Source organism: Ochotona princeps, chromosome 3 (genome assembly GCF_030435755.1).
Source record: "Ochotona princeps isolate mOchPri1 chromosome 3, mOchPri1.hap1, whole genome shotgun sequence".
In the NCBI taxonomy this organism is placed as follows: domain Eukaryota; kingdom Metazoa; phylum Chordata; class Mammalia; order Lagomorpha; family Ochotonidae; genus Ochotona; species Ochotona princeps.
The window spans coordinates 30,877,729-30,896,282 of NC_080834.1; the positions used below are offsets into that span (position 1 = coordinate 30,877,729).

The 18,554-nt window shown below is 40.1% G+C and overlaps 1 protein-coding gene and 1 non-coding gene across 4 annotated transcripts in view; one reads left to right on the forward strand and one right to left on the reverse strand.

Annotated features, from left to right (window-relative positions):
* TTC3 (tetratricopeptide repeat domain 3) overlaps nt 1-18,554 on the reverse strand; it is a 112,927-nt gene that overhangs the window by 79,842 nt on the left and 14,531 nt on the right. For all 3 annotated transcript variants that reach the window (XM_058661640.1, XM_058661638.1, XM_058661639.1), the window contains exons 6-11: nt 18,026-18,079; nt 16,488-16,608; nt 13,305-13,390; nt 11,966-12,060; nt 11,082-11,144; nt 1,404-1,458 (exon numbers count right to left, since the gene is read on the reverse strand). In XM_058661640.1, coding sequence (XP_058517623.1) covers nt 1,404-1,458; nt 11,082-11,144; nt 11,966-12,060; nt 13,305-13,390; nt 16,488-16,608; nt 18,026-18,079 — 474 coding nt within the window. The remainder of the gene's footprint in view (nt 1-1,403; nt 1,459-11,081; nt 11,145-11,965; nt 12,061-13,304; nt 13,391-16,487; nt 16,609-18,025; nt 18,080-18,554) is intronic.
* LOC131479945 (U6 spliceosomal RNA) lies at nt 17,572-17,678 on the forward strand. The gene has a single exon (XR_009245192.1). It is a non-coding gene; the product is annotated as a U6 spliceosomal RNA (small nuclear RNA).

Here is an 18,554-nt window from a genome sequence, read left to right on the forward strand (position 1 = left end):
TGACTTTGCATCACACAACAGACAGCAGCTGTTCCATCACGCCAAGCTAGGAAGCAAAGCACAGCCAGCGTCCAGGGCAGGACAGGCTGGGCATCTCCACATGGCCAGGAAACAGCCCTGGTGGGAAAGCGAGTACAAAGTGCAGTATACCTAGAATCTCTGAGAAACCGTTAGGAGGCCATGGGATGAGGCTGGAGCATGTGGGAGGCATGATGGGAGACATGGCCAACATCTGACGGAACAGTGACACCTCTGACCACATGAGGAACCACACTCACCCACTGTTTTAACAACGGACATTCACAGTTCTGTGCCATTCACAAGACGCTAAAGTGACCAACTTTGACAGCCTAGTTTTGTAGTAATTACGGGGTACGGACATCACTGTGCTCACTCAACAGGCTGTCGGCAATTCAGACACCCTCATTCACTGACAGTGGATGTTCCCACACTCCTTCACAGGCACCCAGGCCTAGAGGTCTCTTCAGTTTCTGCCAGTCTGGAGGACTCAACTAGCACACTGGTCTGCTTACTTATGTAAAAATAGCTTTGTAGGGCAATGTTTTATTTTATCTCTGTATCAGACCCTCCAATTTTAACTACTAGAAAACAGATCATAGTTCCTTTATTTGTATTAGCCATAACGTATTATTCGTCTCTGAAATGCCTATTTGTTTTATTTGGCCCATTTTTCTACTGGGTTTCTTATTTATTGCTGATTTGTACATTGTTCATTATTTAAGAAAGCCATTTCTCTCAACAGTATGAAGATGGTCTCCTATAATTCTTTTTAAGTTTCTAAGTTTCATTTTTACATTTAGGCATGTCCACCCAGAAAGTACACATTAATTCTCACTGCTCAGCTGTCTTCCAGACGCTCCTCACCCAGAGCCTCGTAAGCTGCTCCTGTCTTCTCTCTCTCTCTCACACACACACACACACTCACTTTCACTCTCTCTCACTCTCTCTCTCTCTCTCTCACTCTCTCATTCACTGCTGTGGCTGAACGCCCCTTCTGACCAGGAAGCTAAAGATTCCCTTCCCTATTCTTCCACTCGGAATGCTAACACATCCTTGAAACAGATTGTTCGATTTCAGTATTTTATCTGGATGCCAGTCAAGTTTCAGCTGTTCCACTCCCAATCTACTTCCCTGCTAATGTGCCTAGGAAAGCAGCAGCAAATGGCCCAAGCTGCCACCCACATGGGAGATCAGGAAGAAGTTCCTCTGGCTTCAGCCTGGCCCAGCCCTGGCTAATATGGACATCTAGGAAATGAACCAGCAGATAAAAGGCCTCTCTATCTTTTCCTTTCTCTCTGACCATGCCTTTCCAATAAATAAAATCTTTTTTTTCCAAGGTGTATAGCATTATTTATTCAAACTGGAACACGGAAGAGACCTACCTTGGGCCAACTGTTCTTCAGAATAATGGCTCTCTTTCCATCGCCAACTGCATTTCTAAAATGAAAAAGAAAATAATTAAGTATTTCATTGCAAAAGTACTATCTAGTATATAGTCAGCTGTATTTTTTAATTTCCTGTGTATATTGTCTAATCAAAATAATTTTTAATTGTTGAAAACTCATATAATAGATGTCCATTATAGGAAATTTGGAAAATACAGAAAAGTAAAACAAAGGGAAAAGTCACCTAGAGTTATAATCACAGCTACCAGGAATCAATACTGTTTATATTTCTGGAGTGTTTCAGGATTCATCTCAGTATCTTATTATTTGCATGTTAACTCCCTGGTATCTGATCTAACACATCAGCTAAGCCATACTCAACAGAACAGAGATGCTGGGACATTGGACTTGGGCTCAGATCAACACAATGGTACTTCTCTTGGGGAATTTGGAGTCATTAAAGTTTCTATCCCCCTTTCTCATCTGTAACAAGAGGGTAAGAATTCTCTTCTGCCCATTTTAAGGTAGATACTGGAGGACAGACTGTAACTGCCCAGTACTAACTGATCTGAATCTTCCAGATTTTCTGTCAGTGGCCTGCTTTTCCTACCTCAGCTAATCCATTCACTACTTAACAAATGTAAGTGTTCAAACTATAAAATCATTAATTCAGACACCCCACTTTTTGCCTTATGGTCTTATTTACTCCATCATTACAACTGTTTCTCTCTTCAAGGGGTCCAATTCACTGACTTAACCATTTTTTCTTGTTTTGCTTTCCTATTGATCCAGTTTAAGATTTGCTGATTTATCCTTTCATATTTACATACACACTGACCCCCACTCGTTACAGCTAGGCAACTTAGGGGCCAGCGCAATAGCTCTATTGTGCTAATCCTCCACCTTCAAGTGCCAGCATCCCGTATGGGCACCAGTTTGCGTCCCAGCTACTCCACTTCCCATTCAGCTCCCCGCTTACGGCCTGGGAAGGCAGCAGAGGATGGCCCAAAGCCTTGGGATCCTGCACACATGTAGGAACCCCAGAAGAGGCTCCTGGCTCCTGGCTTCTTGCTTGGGATCGGTTCAGCTCCAGTCGTCGTGGCAATTTTGCAAGTGAACAAATGGATGGAGCATGTTTCTCTGTAAATCTGCCTTTCCAATACAAATAATTAAAAAAATCTGTGTAACTTATACTATCAGCTATCATTGCCTGCTAAAAGTCTATGTATAACAACAAAAACAAATCTACATAAAGACAGACCATCTAACAGGATAGAGAAATCAGAAACTGATCCCTCTAAATTTAGTCACCTGACTTACAACAAAGGTGACAATGCAGTACATGCAGAAAACATATCTTTAGCAAATGGTCTGGATCAACTAGACATTCACGTGAATCTTATATCCTATCTCACACTAAATACAAAAAGCAATTCCAGGTAGAAGTTAAAAAACAACTTTCAAACAAATCATGGAACATTTGAGTGACCTCAGAGTAGGTAAATATTATAAACAATCTAAAAAGTGCTTACCATAAGAAAAAAAATTTCAAGAACTATATTATATTAAAATAAGTAACTTGCTTGTGGCATGTAAACTTGCAAAGTCCAAAGGGAAGCCAGAAGTCTAGGACACTCTCAGTGTCACGTATAAGCAATGACTCATGCAAACCAAGAGTTCCCACAAATGAGTAAGACAAGCAGCTCAAGAGAAAAAGTGGGCCAAATAGCAGAGTTAATCAGGCACTTCAGGAAAGAGAATATTCAAGTGGTCAATCAGCCTATGAAAGGATATTCAACTTAAATAGCCTTAATTGACTTGTGGAAATGCAAACTAAAACCAGTGTCATACCACCATATACCTCCTGAAAATTCTAAGGTGAAAGATAGTAAGTGTTGGTGAGGACATGGAACCAGATCCTACGCTGCCAGCCGGAATGTGAACGACACACTGTAGAGGCTGCCGCCAAGGCCTGCTCTCCCGCAGGGATTTCACTCAGCAGACATGAATGCGTACACACATTTACAGCCCCACTATCATTCAAGCCAAGCCCTAGACACTGCCCAAATGCCCATCAACAGCAGAATGGATAGCATGTGGCATATTCATGTAACCAATGAAGACATTACATGTGATTATGAATGGATTTCAGTAACAATGTTGAATGCCAAACAACGGGGAGCACACAGATGTGATAACACTTATACTGAATAAGAACAGTGTGAAAATCAACCTATGGAATTCAGAGACAGCCGTTATCCTGTGGGGAGGAGACGAGCAGGGACCAGAAGCAAGAACCAGGAGGACTTGTTGGGTACTGGGTTGTAATGCAGGTGCTGGTACTGTTGATTTCTGAAAATTCAACCATTAGACTTGATTGATATACTTTTAGGGATATGTATTAGGATTTCTTTCTTCTAAGATTGTAACAACAAAATGTCCCCCTTCTACTGGAGTCTCTGCCACCTGGTTTGCTATGTAACTGAGTGAGTGTACTTGTCCCATCACCCTGAGAAGGCAGCCTGAGAACAAAGTCCTGCACTGAGGATGGGAAACCCAGACCTCTGTTGAGCCACTGAATGCCCAGCCCTAGATCTACTTTGTCCCAGGACAGGTTAATCAGCTGTCTCCTCCAAAACTGCACACAGAATTGGCTGTTAAGTGCAGTCAAAACATCCTAGTTAGGGTCAGTGTTATAGTGCGGCAACTAAAACTGTCGCCTGTGACACCAGCATCCCCTATGATGCCAGGTCATATCCCAGCTGCTTCACTTCCGATTTAGCCCTCTAATGCACCTTGGAAAGCAGAAGATGGCCCAAGTGCTTGGCACCCCTGCATCCATGCGGGAGCCCTAGAAGTAGTTTCTGGCTCCAACCTGGCCCAGGCCCAGTCATTGTGGACAGTGGGGAGTGAATGAGGGGATGGATGATCTCTGTGTCTCTCCCTCTCTCTGTTAACTCTTCCAAATTAATGAATCTTTAGGTTAAAAAAAAAGTTCTAGTCCATTGTACACTTGTTAGGCTCCCCAATGTCTCCCAAAACACCTTTACGTGTTGTCTATGCCAGCCATGTCCATTTCCTGATTTGCCCCAACTATTCCCAAGGTTTCTGTTCTAGGTTTCTTCACAGGTCTGGCAAAGAACCACATCGAAGTTCCTAAGCCTCATTTACATTACAACTGTTTATCTGCAACAGTCACTCACTTTCTTGAGATCCGCACTGCCAGTTTCCCTTCCAACTATCTGGCTTCCTCTACATAGGCTTCATGCAGGGTAGTCCCTCCCTAACTGGCTACCACGACTCAATCCTGCTTCCTGTTCCAGGTCCAATCCATGCATTCTGTAGATCAATGAGTCTCAATCTTGACTGCAGGTTAGAATTCTCTGCAGGGCATCTCAAAGCCCAATGTACAAGCTTCATCCTAGACTCAAGAAATCAGAACATCAGTGGGCAGTATAACTTTCAAGCTAAAGTGATTCCAACATGCTGCCTGAATTGTAAATCACTTCCCTACGCAATTTCATTCACACTTACAACTTGAAATCTAGGCTATCTATCTCAAAATTGTCTCCCAACCAAAAATCTTCTTTTGATTTTCAAACCCTTGCAAACTCACTGTACCTGACATTCCAATCTGGATGATTCTCACTTCCTTTAATTCAGCGTGCCCATAAGTGATGTGCTATCTGCTATAAATGTATTCCTCTTCCAGTGAGCCCCACATCAGTGAGTGGGCCTGGCACAACAGCTAGGTGGCTAATTCTCTACCTTCTAGTGCCGGGATCCAGTTTGGGTGCCAGTTTGTATCATGGCTGTTCCACTTCCCATCCAGCTGCCTGCTTGTGGCCTGCACCCGACAATGCCCCAAAGCCTTGGGACCCTGCACCCACGTGGAAGCTCCTGCCTTTGGATTGGATCAGCAATGGCCATTGTGGCCACTTTGGGAGTGAACCAGCAGAAGAAAGATCTTTGCGAATCCTTCTCTCCATAAATCTGCCTTTCCAATAATAATAAACCTGGGCCCAGTGCGGCAGGCAAGTGACTAAAGTCCTCACCTTACACACACTAGGATCCCATATAAATGCCAGTTTGTGTCCCAGATGCTCCACTTCCCATCCAGCTCTCTGCTTGAAGCCTGGGAAAGCAGTACAGGGCAGCCCAAAGCCTTGGGAACCTGCATCTGTGCAGAAGATCCAGAAGAAGTTCCTGGCTCCTGGCTCCAGAACAGCTCAGCTCCGGCCACTGAGGCCACTTGCGGAGTGAACCAGCAGATGAAGATCTTGCTGTCTCGCCTTCATTCTGTAAATCAGACTTTCCAATACAAATAAATAAATCTTTGAAAAAATAATAATTAAAAAACATAACAAAAGAGTATGCAAAAACTCTGAGTCATAAAAGGTACTGCCTTTGTACTGTTATAAATTATTGCTCTCAGAGTCTGATCAGATCAATAAAGCAGCATCAATAACTACTCCCTTAGTGTCTGAAACTGAGACTCAAGCAAAAACAGGTTCAAATGCAAGGGTCACTCAATGCCAGGTACACAATGACTAATATCATCATTTGTAGTTGAAAGTTATGCCTGGAATTAAAATTATATAGTTCTTTCCATTCAATCAAGTTAAAAGAAATTAACAGGAATTTATCCTACAGATATACTTGCATCCAAGTACAGAATGTAAACAAAAAGATAATCATTACAGAGCTGTAATTTTTAAAATCTGGATATAGTTTACATACTATACATACTAGTTTATAGCACACAAATATTTCTTATACAAACACAAGCTTAGCAGAGAATATAATAAAAACTGTTGGCCTGCATGAGCAGACTAAACACAGCTGGGAAAAACAACAAGGTGCATTTCCACATACACAATTCATATGCAGTTCCAAGACCTAAATTTAAGAACAAAATATACAGCAGGATGTATAGGATATTCCTACTTGTGTTAAACACACAGAAACACCCAGATTAATTCAAATGAAAACTGCCTATACTCTTGACTCTCAAAAAAAAAAAAAAAAAAAAAAACTGGTTTCACAAGGTAAGTTATTGGCACAAAGCATCACAGAAACACACAACAACTTGATCAGAGGGGTCAGGAATGTCCGAGCTGGGCTGGCATTTTCAGTACAACTTTTCTACTCTGAATATTCTACTATGTCAAAAGCAAGTGTACATCAAAGACCACTGAAAAGTACAGCAAATTCAGCAGCTCCAACATAAAAGTAGGGATCAGATCATACAAGTTGACAAGCACCCACTGACCCATACACTCCAATTAAAGCTCACCACACATACAAGACTTGAAATTATTCTACAAATACACAGCTGAGTCGCTTTATGCCTCTGTTCTCAGAAGAAGTCAGAGAGCAAAAATCAAGGAATTATTTAAGTCTGTCTGCTGCTAATCATATTTGGGACCAAAGCTAAGACAATACAATAGGATGGGTTATCAAATAAACACCAAAAGTGCAAGTAAATACCCAGCGAAAACTCTAATCTTCCAAAGCAAACTCACAAACATTCAAGGTTAAGCTTTCCCATTGTCCAATTACGACTGCCCTCAATCATGCATAATAATCTAATGAGGAACTCAACATTTTCCACTTAAGTCCCACAAGAATGGACTGAACTGTGAACACACTAAGCCCACTCCACACACACAGTAAAAGCTGTTGGAACCATGGAAGGTATTGACACATGTGATTCCTTTTTCTAGTTCCTTCTCTCAACTGCAAATTCATCACTCTTAAATAACTCTTAAAATGCCTGAAAGTTACCAAAGTTTATCTGAAAAGTTCACTACTAGAAGGCCAGAATAAAACGGACATCCCATCCAAATCAGATAGCCTGGGATACTCTATCTCCATCCCTCAGCTTGAAGAACTCACGGGGGGAATTGTGTGCCTACAGAGGCAGGAGGCAGTGGGCTCCCTCCTTCAACTCCACCTCTGTCGTGTTGCCTGAGTACAACACCCACAGACCAGGAGGGATTCAGATTGGCTCTAGGCCTCACGTATACCCACTCAAAGGTGGCCCAATTTACCAAGTGTGGGACCACCTTGGTGGCTACCTTGACCACTTGTGAATGAAGCATCTGTGCCCCCAAACATACTTCACTCTAGGCCTCTTCCCACTTCCACTGGTCTTAAAATACTTGTACTATTCTCCTTTCTAGATTAGCATACACATACTTACTCCTCAATGCTTGCTAGCACTGTTACACACAAGTTTATAACACTTATACTTTTCATCAAATATTTCAAGCACACATAAAGTTCAGATAACATCAATATAATGAACAATATGTACCAACTTAGCAAGAAATGAACATTTTACCGCATTTACTTCAGCTCTTTTTGCAGTTTTTACAGTTTGTATCCACTGTGTCACCCCTCCCATCTCTACACCCTTTCTCCATTCTCTCCCCAGACACTGCTGTTTAACATTCCCATGCATTTAAAACCATTTTTAATAATACTCTGTATTCATTATGGATATGCACATTTTGCATGTTTTTGAACATTATATAAATGGCATCACACTACACAAATCATTCTGCAACTTGCTTTTTCACTCAACATTGCATTAACTTTAATTGCAGTATAGAATTCCATTGCATGAATACACCATAATGTATCCATTCCCCTACTGATGGACACTTAGGTTGTTTCCATTTCTTTACTCTTACAAACATGCTACAATGAAGACTTGCACATATCTTCACGAGTACACATGTGAGATTTGGAGGGGACGAGCCTAGCGGTGGACGGCAGGGTAAGCACATCTTCACCTTGTCAAATTCTCTCCAATGTGACTGTACCAATTTACACTTTCTCCAGCCGAGTAGGAAAGTTTCCTTTGTTCCACATCCTCTCAAACACTTGGTATTACGAGGATTTTATTTTTGCCAATCTGATGGGTATGAAAGAGAAACTCACAGTTTTTAATCTGCATGTCATGTAAAGATGGCCATTTCCTCATAAATGTTTATTTGGATCATTTACTTTTCAAATTTTCAACTTCTACATTGCGCTTTTACGCTACCACCACTTCTGCACAGTGACTAAGAGTAAAGGCTGCGCCCAGGCCCCTGGGTTCAGCTTGGGCTCCACCAAGCCCGCCTAGTCTCTGCGAACACTCGGCCCCAGTCAGCATCTCAGCAGAGGGCAGCAGGGTACACATCAAGTACACAGAGTAGCACCAGTCACGCGGTAACATACAGAATTATTATTCCCACCCTTTTAGATATTCATCTTGCTCAAAGTATTTTTAAACATTCAATCTTTTCATAAGGTTCGTAATATTTTAGGATTAAACTATTTCAGAACTCTTAGCATTCATGACCTTAACCCTTTTACTTGTCTTTTCTAACATTAACTAAGAAGGTTCCATTTCTCTTCTCTTTGGGTATTTCAGTCCTTGGTTTGACAACAGGAAGTATATGGGATGCCTGGACTTGTGGAAGAGCTGACCAGTCGATCCCTGCCCCGACAGGGAGGGGCTGGATGCTTTACCCCAGCTGTCACATAGCTGCTTAGATTGCCAAGTAGATACAGCACTCCTCTGATGGGAGAACTTCAAAACATCTCAACCTTAGTAACTCAGCTACAAGCTCTTACAACAGAATGGGAATGCTATGTGCCTTTGGGGCCCAACAGCACATAGCAATCACTGGTAACGTGTTCTGAGTCTCCTCATCTGATCACTTGATCAGGGGTTATATATATGACAGACTCTGGAACATTATCCCTACATCAGAGCAAATCATGAACATACCAGTGTGGCCTAATGCACAGTACGTTAAGCAGGCATTCAATACATACTGGTGATTCTCTAACAATGAGGGAAGGGCTCGCAGTGTGGCTGACCTGCCTGGAATGCCAGCACCGATGGTACTGTATTACAAGCCAGGCTGTCAGAAAACAAGGAACAAACTGGTTGACCACTCTGCTCCTGACATTGATCTCATCAAACTGCCTGGCATCTGTATTTTTAGTTTGAGTCACTTCCTGCTCCAACAGGGTTTCAGGATGCTAGTATAGGGTTTTAGGATCCTCCCATATATATCTAGCATTCAATCTCATGAATGGAAGCAAAAATACCATGGTCTACCTCTGAGTTCTTGAGCTAGGGAGTGGATGACCTTATGCCAGGTAGTTTTAGATCAGCATCTCAAAGCTATTAATCTCAACTTGAAAGCATATAAATTCACCTTTAACAGCACAGACAATTCTGGACCTAGCCAGAGGCAACAACCTAAAGACATTTGCAGCTCATTTCTTGTCAGAACCAGTTGAGGACAGTGGCATTGATGGAAGACTGTATCAAGCCCATCCATTTCTCTAGTCTAGAAAGCTTTGGTTTATCCACGGCTTAAGCCATGTAAAAGCTGCATAACTTTAATAACAGCGGTATTCTCCAAGATGGTTGGATTACTGTTGATTTTTATTTTCTTCTTTTTAAACTCTTGTATTTTCCAAATTTTCTACCATGAGAATGTTTTCTGTTTATAATAAAAGAAAAACACAATAAATGTTATTTTTTGAAAGCTACATAACTAGAATATATTATCTTTCCCATCCCCAACCCCACATACCAACATAAATGCTTTCACTGGAAAACAACTGGTATCAGATTCACTTGGCATGAAAAAGTCACACTAGCAAACATATATGAAACCCACACTATACTTTCAAAGAATGTCACTGAGTTGTTTTGTTACTTCATCACTTAAAACTGCTTGTAAGACACCTGACAAGTTTAAGAACTGAACATCAGAAAAAAAAAACACTTTCATCCAATCAATAGGTGTTCTGCTTCTTTAGGGACAATGAGAACTGTGTGACCTTGGGGCCCAGAAGGTCAGAAGCCAAAGTGCACCATCACCAGTGCTGATGCTGGAGTTCGCGCCCACACAGCTTTGTCCCGCACATCACCACCTCAACCTGATTTCTAATTTGTTGTGTTTTGAGTATTTCTACTGTGTAAATATGTTCTTGAATCCAACTTTCCACTGCTAAGGCAAAATATAATTAAACACTATAGTCTACATGGCTTAATAATAATGCTTACACTTTATATGCTGATTTGTTTTAATTGGAAAACAACAGCATCATGATGCAACATCTTTGTCAATTTTTCTCAACTAACAAATGAAGTTCAACATACAGAACTAAAAATTATGATTCCACTCTCACAGTTATACCATTAAGTTTGTAAGTTTTCTTTCACTTAGAAAAATTTTTTCTTACTGAAACAGAGAAAATATTATAACAAAAATGATACTTCAAGAACTATACAAACTGATTAAAAGGGCACAAGATAACACACAGAATTTGACATCATCAAGTAAGATCTATGTTCAATCATGGTACCACAACTTACAAGTGGTATGAGTATATCCACATATAAAATGTGGAGAGTAATTTTACCAACCTATTTAAGGGTATATGAGACTAAAATAATACATACAAAACACTTAAAATAACGCATAACACACATTCGTACTGGCTCACAACAGCTGTTGCTGCCACTGCTGGTATACAAGCCCCATCTGTCTGTCAAAGAACTACTCAACGATTTTCTTACACTCCTGCATAACTGAAATCTTTCCCAAAATGGATATTAAGTGTAACTGAGAGATGGGAGCACTCTAAGCAACTTACCTAAACTGTCCAGTATGAAGAAAACAAAGAGCTCTGTTACCATACAGTAGATGGTTTTCGGGTCTTTAAAAGAAATAATGTTTAGTCAGTAAAGCACATTATATCTCAAATAATCAAAACTCACACATGTGGCATGGAAAAATTTCCTAGAACTTCACATCTGTATGGCAGACAACAAAAACAAAGTACCTGGAAACCTTACACTGGCTAATTATTTCCTAACTAACTTGGTTCAAACCAACCTAAATTACCTTATAGCAAAAATTAAGAAAATTCTATTTGCTGTGTCAAGCTCACAGGAATATTTGAGGATCAAAGAGACACACTAAAAGGCTCACACACCGTGAAGTAGGCTGTGACAATGAGAGGCCAGGACTGTGTGGACAGAATGGGCCACCTTTCCAAAGGACTCCAAGGAGGCCTGTGAGCTGCAACAGCAAGCCAAGCAGCTGCAGTTCACCCCGCGCTCCCTTCAGGACACACATTCTCCCACCAACTCCAGCTACTACCTTTACAACTTTCCTCTCACAAAATCCCTGAATGCCAAGAGATGTTCTGAACAAAAAACTGATAAAGTAGTGCAACTCAAGCAAGTCAGGCAAAATGGAGACTTTGGTTCCACTCTGCTCCATCTTCTTTCAGGCTTTCTAATACAGTTGTTATTTGTTCTGCCTTGTTCTTATTTTATACCAACTAACTCCTTTCAAGTTACTATCAGATATAAAAGAATCTCCTAAAGCACCTAACATCCAAAGATGCAAAAATCTAATCAGCATAGAAAAGTAGAAGATATTCTCCAATTACTCATCTTTATTTCATTTCTCCAAGCAGTCTTAAATTTCTTTGCCACATTAAACTAATCTCATGGTTTGTTTTGCTCTTACCTATATTCAATGGCTCTGGTGTAATAGATAATAGCTAAATCAAATCTTCCTTTAGCAAACTCTTCATTTCCTTTCATTTTCATTAGTTCTCCTTGCTGAGAAACCAAGGTGAAAGAAACCTATTGATTAGTTTCAAAGATAAAAACCCAAAATCTAGGAAAAAAAATGGATCGAGCTCTCTTTCTTTGCTATCAGAAATAGACAACAGGATTATTTATGTAGAGGATAACAATACAAGATTCAGTATTTTTGGTATATACAGAAACCCCTCTCTAATGACCCAACACTAGTGCTATTAGCAGAATATTAAAAAGAAAAAAGTTATCACATTTTAAATAATTATTACAGTTTTCTGCTACTTTGAGCTTACAAAAGGCTGAGACACAATGCATTCTAAATAATTACCAAATATTTTTTCTCTTTTATGCAGTATTTGGGAGATCTGCTTTCAAATGTACTTTTATTAATAGGTATGGTAGGCTAATACTATATATGTAAAGGTAAAATTTTCACTTTGGATTTGCAAATGTGACATTATTCAATAAACTTTAAGTCAATAATTAGGACAGACATTTAGCACAACATTTAAAAGACACGCTCAGAACATGCCCATGCCAGCTGTGAGTACCCAGGCTGAAGCCCCACTCTGCTTGTTACTGAAGACGTTGCAGTCCCAGGGCCTGGGAACCTGTCACGCCTGTGAGAGATCCATGTGGAGTTTATCCACTGTCCTGGTCTCAGCCTGGCCTTGCAGTGACTAATGTAGTTGTTTGGGAAGCAAATCAACATATTCAAGAGCCATATCTGTCTCTTACTCTCTTCCTTTTATACAATTAAAATTACTAAATAAAATTTTAAGTAAATATGTAGCTAAAACAATGAACTATGTGCACATTAGGTGGCAAGAATATATCAGAGATGCCACAGATAAAACTAAAACTTTCACTTCAGTCAAAAGTTTTAAAAAGAATTAAATAAACTAGATCATCTAATGGCTTTAGTCACAGAATTTAACAGAACATTAAATACTGTCCTAAATCAGTTTTAAAAATTAAGTTAGTCCTATTTCCTACCAACATACTGTATGGTATGTGAACTATATTTTAATAAAGTTGTTTCCAAAGGAAATTATACATCCTCAACTAATTATAAGCCTTTAAAATCAACAAAGTCTAAGATACTATTGAAAAAGAAAATCCAAATTAAAATTTTCAAAAATTTTTCAAGTGTTGTTCAATTATACAGTAATTCTTTATATTTTAACAGCTTATTGCTTCCTCTGTTAAATCTTCTAATAGTAATCATTAAAACATATTTATAAGTAATAATTTATCCTCACCTCTATACAATCCATACAACTTCTGGTTTTAAATTCTTCAAGCAAATTGCAGTTTTCTGTTACAGCTTTAGTTATATAAAACTTGTCTAAATTTTATTTTTAGGAGAGAGTGAGAAAGAACACATGTTAAAAAGAAATCCACAAGTTGTACTGAAAATATTTTAATTCTTAGGTTGGTAGCTAAGTCCATAAAGCTCGCTGTATTTTGATACTTCCTAAATAGCCCAAGTTTCTTGTAATCTCCTATGTATTACATAACGGGTCATTTTTTTTTATAGTGAACTTTCTTTTTTTTTTTAAGATTTATTTGTTTATTTATTTATTTATTTATTATTACAAAGTCAGATATACAGAGAGGAGGAGAGATAGAAAGGAAGTGGAGCTGCCGGGATTAGAACCGGCAATCATATGGGATCCCAGCACATTCAAGGTGAGGACCTTAGCCACCAGGCCACACCACCAGGCCCATAATGGGTCATTTTTACAAAACTGAGAGCAAGTTAACAGAAAAAAAAGCGGGAGGGGGGCTTCTTTGCTGTGAATCTAATCAGTTTTTGCATCTAGCAATAAATACACACTGCTTAGTGTAATATTAGTTATATGCATAAGTTTCTGCTGTAACATAACCAAAAAAGGCCTTTAAACTGTTCACATGAATTGAGCAAACATCACCAAGTACTTACAGCCTGTCAGGTAGAATGCTCAATAAAAAAGGAAGAAATAAAAAACTGAATATGTATTTTATGGAACTCATGAAGAATATTAAATCTCTTTATTCAATATTCCTTTTTTCTTTTTTTTTTTTTAAAGATTTATTCATTTTTATTGGAAAGCCGGATATACAGAGAGGAGGAGAGACAGAGAGGAAGATCTTCCGTCCGATGATTCACTCCCCAAGTGAGCCGCAACGGCTGGTGCTGCGCCAATCCAAAGCTGGGAACCAGGAACCTCTTCCAGGTCTCCCACGCCGGTACAGGGTCCCAAAGCTTTGGGCCGTCCTCGACTGCTTTCCTAGGCCACAAGCAGGGAGCTGGATGGGAAGTGGAGCTGCCAGGATAAGAACCGGCGCCCATATGGGATCCTGGGGCGTTCAAGGCGAGGACTTTAGCCGCTAGGCCACGCTGCCAGGCCCTATTCAATATTTCTTATACTGAGAAGTTATTTGAAACATCCTTATCAAAATTTAGGAAAGCAATTAAAAATATTAGATACCCGAATTTCTATCAGAAGTTGACCAAGGCCCATCTTCTGCATTTTAAGCTGTCACACAAGTATAAAAAAAAGTAGTTAAACAATTCTGCAACAAAACTATAGCTAAACCTATTTCCAAGATGAAGGAATTTAAAATTAATATTTAAGAAAGGATCTGGATGGCCACCAAATAAAATAATATTACAGGGTACAGCAAGAAAAACTCGGCTTTTTGACATCAGAGAGATCTGACCTCACATCTGGGTTTATGCCTTAACAGACTGCAAAATATGACATAACCTGTCAGTCTTTGCTCACTTGTACAACTGGACAGTAAGGACTGCTACAAAGAAGGTAGGCAGCCCATCAGAAGCCAGCCCACAGTGGTGCCTGCCATGACATGCACACAGCCAGGAGCCCAAAGGTTCACATACTGGAGGCGTGGGCCTCTGTACAGCAATGCCGGAAGTTGAGAGAACCTTCAACAAGAAGGGCCACACGCTTCGGGAGAGGTTAGCATAGTTGTCATGAGACCCCTGTGAGTTCTCTCAAGAGTGCATTGTTGTAAAAAGCATGACTGTTGGGCCCGGTGGCGTGGCCTAGCGACTAAAGTCCTCACCTTGAACACCCCGGGATCCCATATGGGCGCCGGTTCTAATCCATCCAGCTCCCTGCTTGTGGCCTAGGAAAGCAGTCAAGGACGGCCCAAAGCTTTGGGATCATGCACCCGCGTGGGAGACCCGGAAGAGGTTCCTGGTTCCCGGCTTCGGATTGGCACAGCACCAGCCGTTGCGCTCACTTGGGGAGTGAATCATCGGACGGAAGATCTTCCTCTCTGTCTCTCCTCCTCTCATTTTCTATTTCTGACTTTGTAATAAATAAACAAATCTTTAAAAAAAAAAAAAAGCATGACTGTTCCACCCGTCTTGCCATGTGCTCTCTCTGCCATGATACCCTCACCATAATGTGACACAGCCAAGGGAATCCTCACCAGAAACCAGACCAAGAGGACCACCAGGTCTCAGACTTTCATTTAGAATTGTGAACTAACTAGACCTCTTTTCCTTATGTATTACCCAGCTTGATATTCAGTTATAGCAACAAAATGAACTGGACAGTATCCCTTAAATGCCACTTCCCTATCTCTACCATAAAAATCTAGACTTTATCAGTATAATACATCCCAGCATCTCACAAGACTACAAGGAAGACTTGTCTAAGTCTGTCTTCATTTAATGCCTAATACTTAGTGACTCAGTACAAAATCTGCCCTTTTCTCAGTGGAGACAGAAAATTATCTGTTACTGTCTAGAAAATAGCCAAGCATTCCTGTTTGAAGACTCCTAATGTGTTACGGTGTAGGGTGTCCACAGTGCTAACTCCACTCCCAGCTGCTCTGCTTCTCATGCGGCTCCTTCCAACGTGCCTGGGGAGCAGCAGCTCACGGCCTGAGTCCCTAGGTCCTGCCACCAGGAAAAGATTCCACAGACTTCCAAGTTCCCATTTCAGCCCTGGCTATCACAGCCAGGGGAGTAAACCAGCAGGTAAGAGTCCCTTTCTTGCTATCTCTACTACTATGCCTTTCAAATAAATAAGTATTTAAAAGAAAACCACTTCTAAAATCCAAATAAAGAAAAATATTTCACAAAGGAAGAGATACATAAGGCAGTTTCCTCACACATAAAAGAATAGCAGACTTGTCTGGGAACAAAAATAACAGATTCTGCTATTTCCACTTATGAATGAGAACATAAGAGCCCGGTTACAGTCTTTCTTTAAACAACTTAAGACATGGAGGCTTTTACGATGTGTAATGTCATAAAAAATTATTTAGACTGGAAATACAGAATGAAGTTAAATACAAGGTTACCATTTTCTTAACTGATATTCTAACACAAGATTCCTAAGGGGAAAAAATATCACATTATATACATTCTGCTTTAGTATCTCTAAAACCTGTAACATGTAATAATTTAAAGCACTTATACTTACATTCAGTAAAGAAAACACTTAACATAGGCCAACAATTGTCGACTGATCCTAATTTAGGTAGAATTGTTACATCGCCTGTATATTTTATCCAATTTATAGCTTCTTCCATTGCCAAGATTTTCTGTTTCAAAATGAGGAATGAAGAATAAGATTTGAGCATTTCTAGTATTATAAGCTTTACGTAGTATTTCAGACTCCTCATGCTTACAGTCTTTCAGGAGAAAGCCTAGACTTGCTGGACTCTGATGTACAAGGTGACAGATTCTGTGGACCCAGGTGCATCTTCAGGTGCCCCCAGGCACCATAGAACTCAGCATGCTTTCCCAGTGAACACAAGCCTGCAAGTTGAGGCCCACTACCTGGTCAGAGGCTGTCCTAAGCCACAGGGGAGTACACTAATGCAAGGGGGAAAGGTTCTCAAGTCTCATCTAAATCTGGATTTACATCCTTACCCCCAAGGAGATTAAGAGTCACTAAAGGGACCCGTATTTAACTGGTCCATGGCAAACAGAAACAGAAGAGCAACCGTAACAGGAGACTGTGGCTGAGCAAATAGGTACTTAGTGCAACAAGCTTCAGGAAGGGTCAAAGAGTTCACAGAAATGTTATTCATATTTCTATTATCTGTAGTAACTTCAGAAATTAGACAACTGAGGTTTCAATGTCTCAGACTCAAAGGATACACACAAAGTTTCAAGTCACCAGAGCATTAAAAATTAGTTTTTCAGGCTGGGTTTTTGACCTAGTGGTTAATTCACTGCATGTTAGCATCCTAGATAGCAGCATGTGATACAGCTCAAGTGACTGGCTCCCTGTCACCAACACTGATCTCCAGATTCAAGCTCCTAGTCTGGCTGAGCCCTAGCAGTGAGCCAGTGGATAGGAATTCTGCTTCTCAAATAAATACTTTTCTTCATCATAATATATCAAAAAATACTCATACTAGGGACCTAATAATTTCATTTGGGATAAAATAATCCAATTTAACATCCTAAAAGAGGAAAATGAATCAACTTACAATAGAGGCTCAAAATCATTACAAATATGAGGACCCTCCCCACAAAAAAACGAAAATGAAATTCCTGTGCTCGCTTCGGCAGCACATATACTAAAATTGGAACGATACAGAGAAGATTAGCATGGCCCCTGCGCAAGGATGACACGCAAATTCGTGAAGCGTTCCATATTTTTCTATGTTTGGTATACGCTTGCAATGGGGAAATCTCAACTGAACTTGAGCTGTGGTTATGCAATAAGGTGGAGGAATCCACCATGGTGGGAGGGTTTGGGGAGGGGTGGGGAGAACCCAAGTATCTATGTAACTGTGTCACATAATACAATGTAATTACTGAAGTTAAATAATAAATAATTAAAAAAAAAAAAAAAAAAAAAGAAAATGAAATTCCTAAGGTAAGGAAATTACTTGAGAGAAATAAATACAATCACATACTACATGTGAATGCCTACACAAGAAAACGTGAGCAGTGAGCTGCCATTCATCACAGTGAGTGAACAGGGTTCCCAGGATTAACACTTACATTTTCTATTTTATAACCAATTTTCAATAAGCCTTCAATAAGGAATGGATCATTCTGCAAAATAAATTTAAAAAGATCTGTTTCCTTATGCATTTGATCATACTTGAATTTAAGAATTCAGTAATAAACTACACGACAATGTTTCTGTCAACGATGCATGTGTAAAATGGTAATTCTCCCTAACAGGCTACTTAGCACCTGCAACGTTTATAACATCCTGAGAATGGTAGCTACATGTAAGGTGGCTGTCCCTTAAGATTATAACGAAGATGAAAAACTCCTACCAACAATGACATCATAACCATCCTAGCACAACATATTACTCTCATGTGTGGGACTGCTGATGTTAAACAAACTTAACCACATGGTCAGTCAGTTGTGTAGAAGTACACTACAGGACAGGACCCAGTAGCATGGCTCAGTGGCTAAATCCTCACCTTGTAAGCGCCAGGATCCCATATGGGTGCCAGTTTGTGTCCGGGATGCTCCACTGCCATCTAACTCCCTGCTTACGGTCTTGGAAAACAGA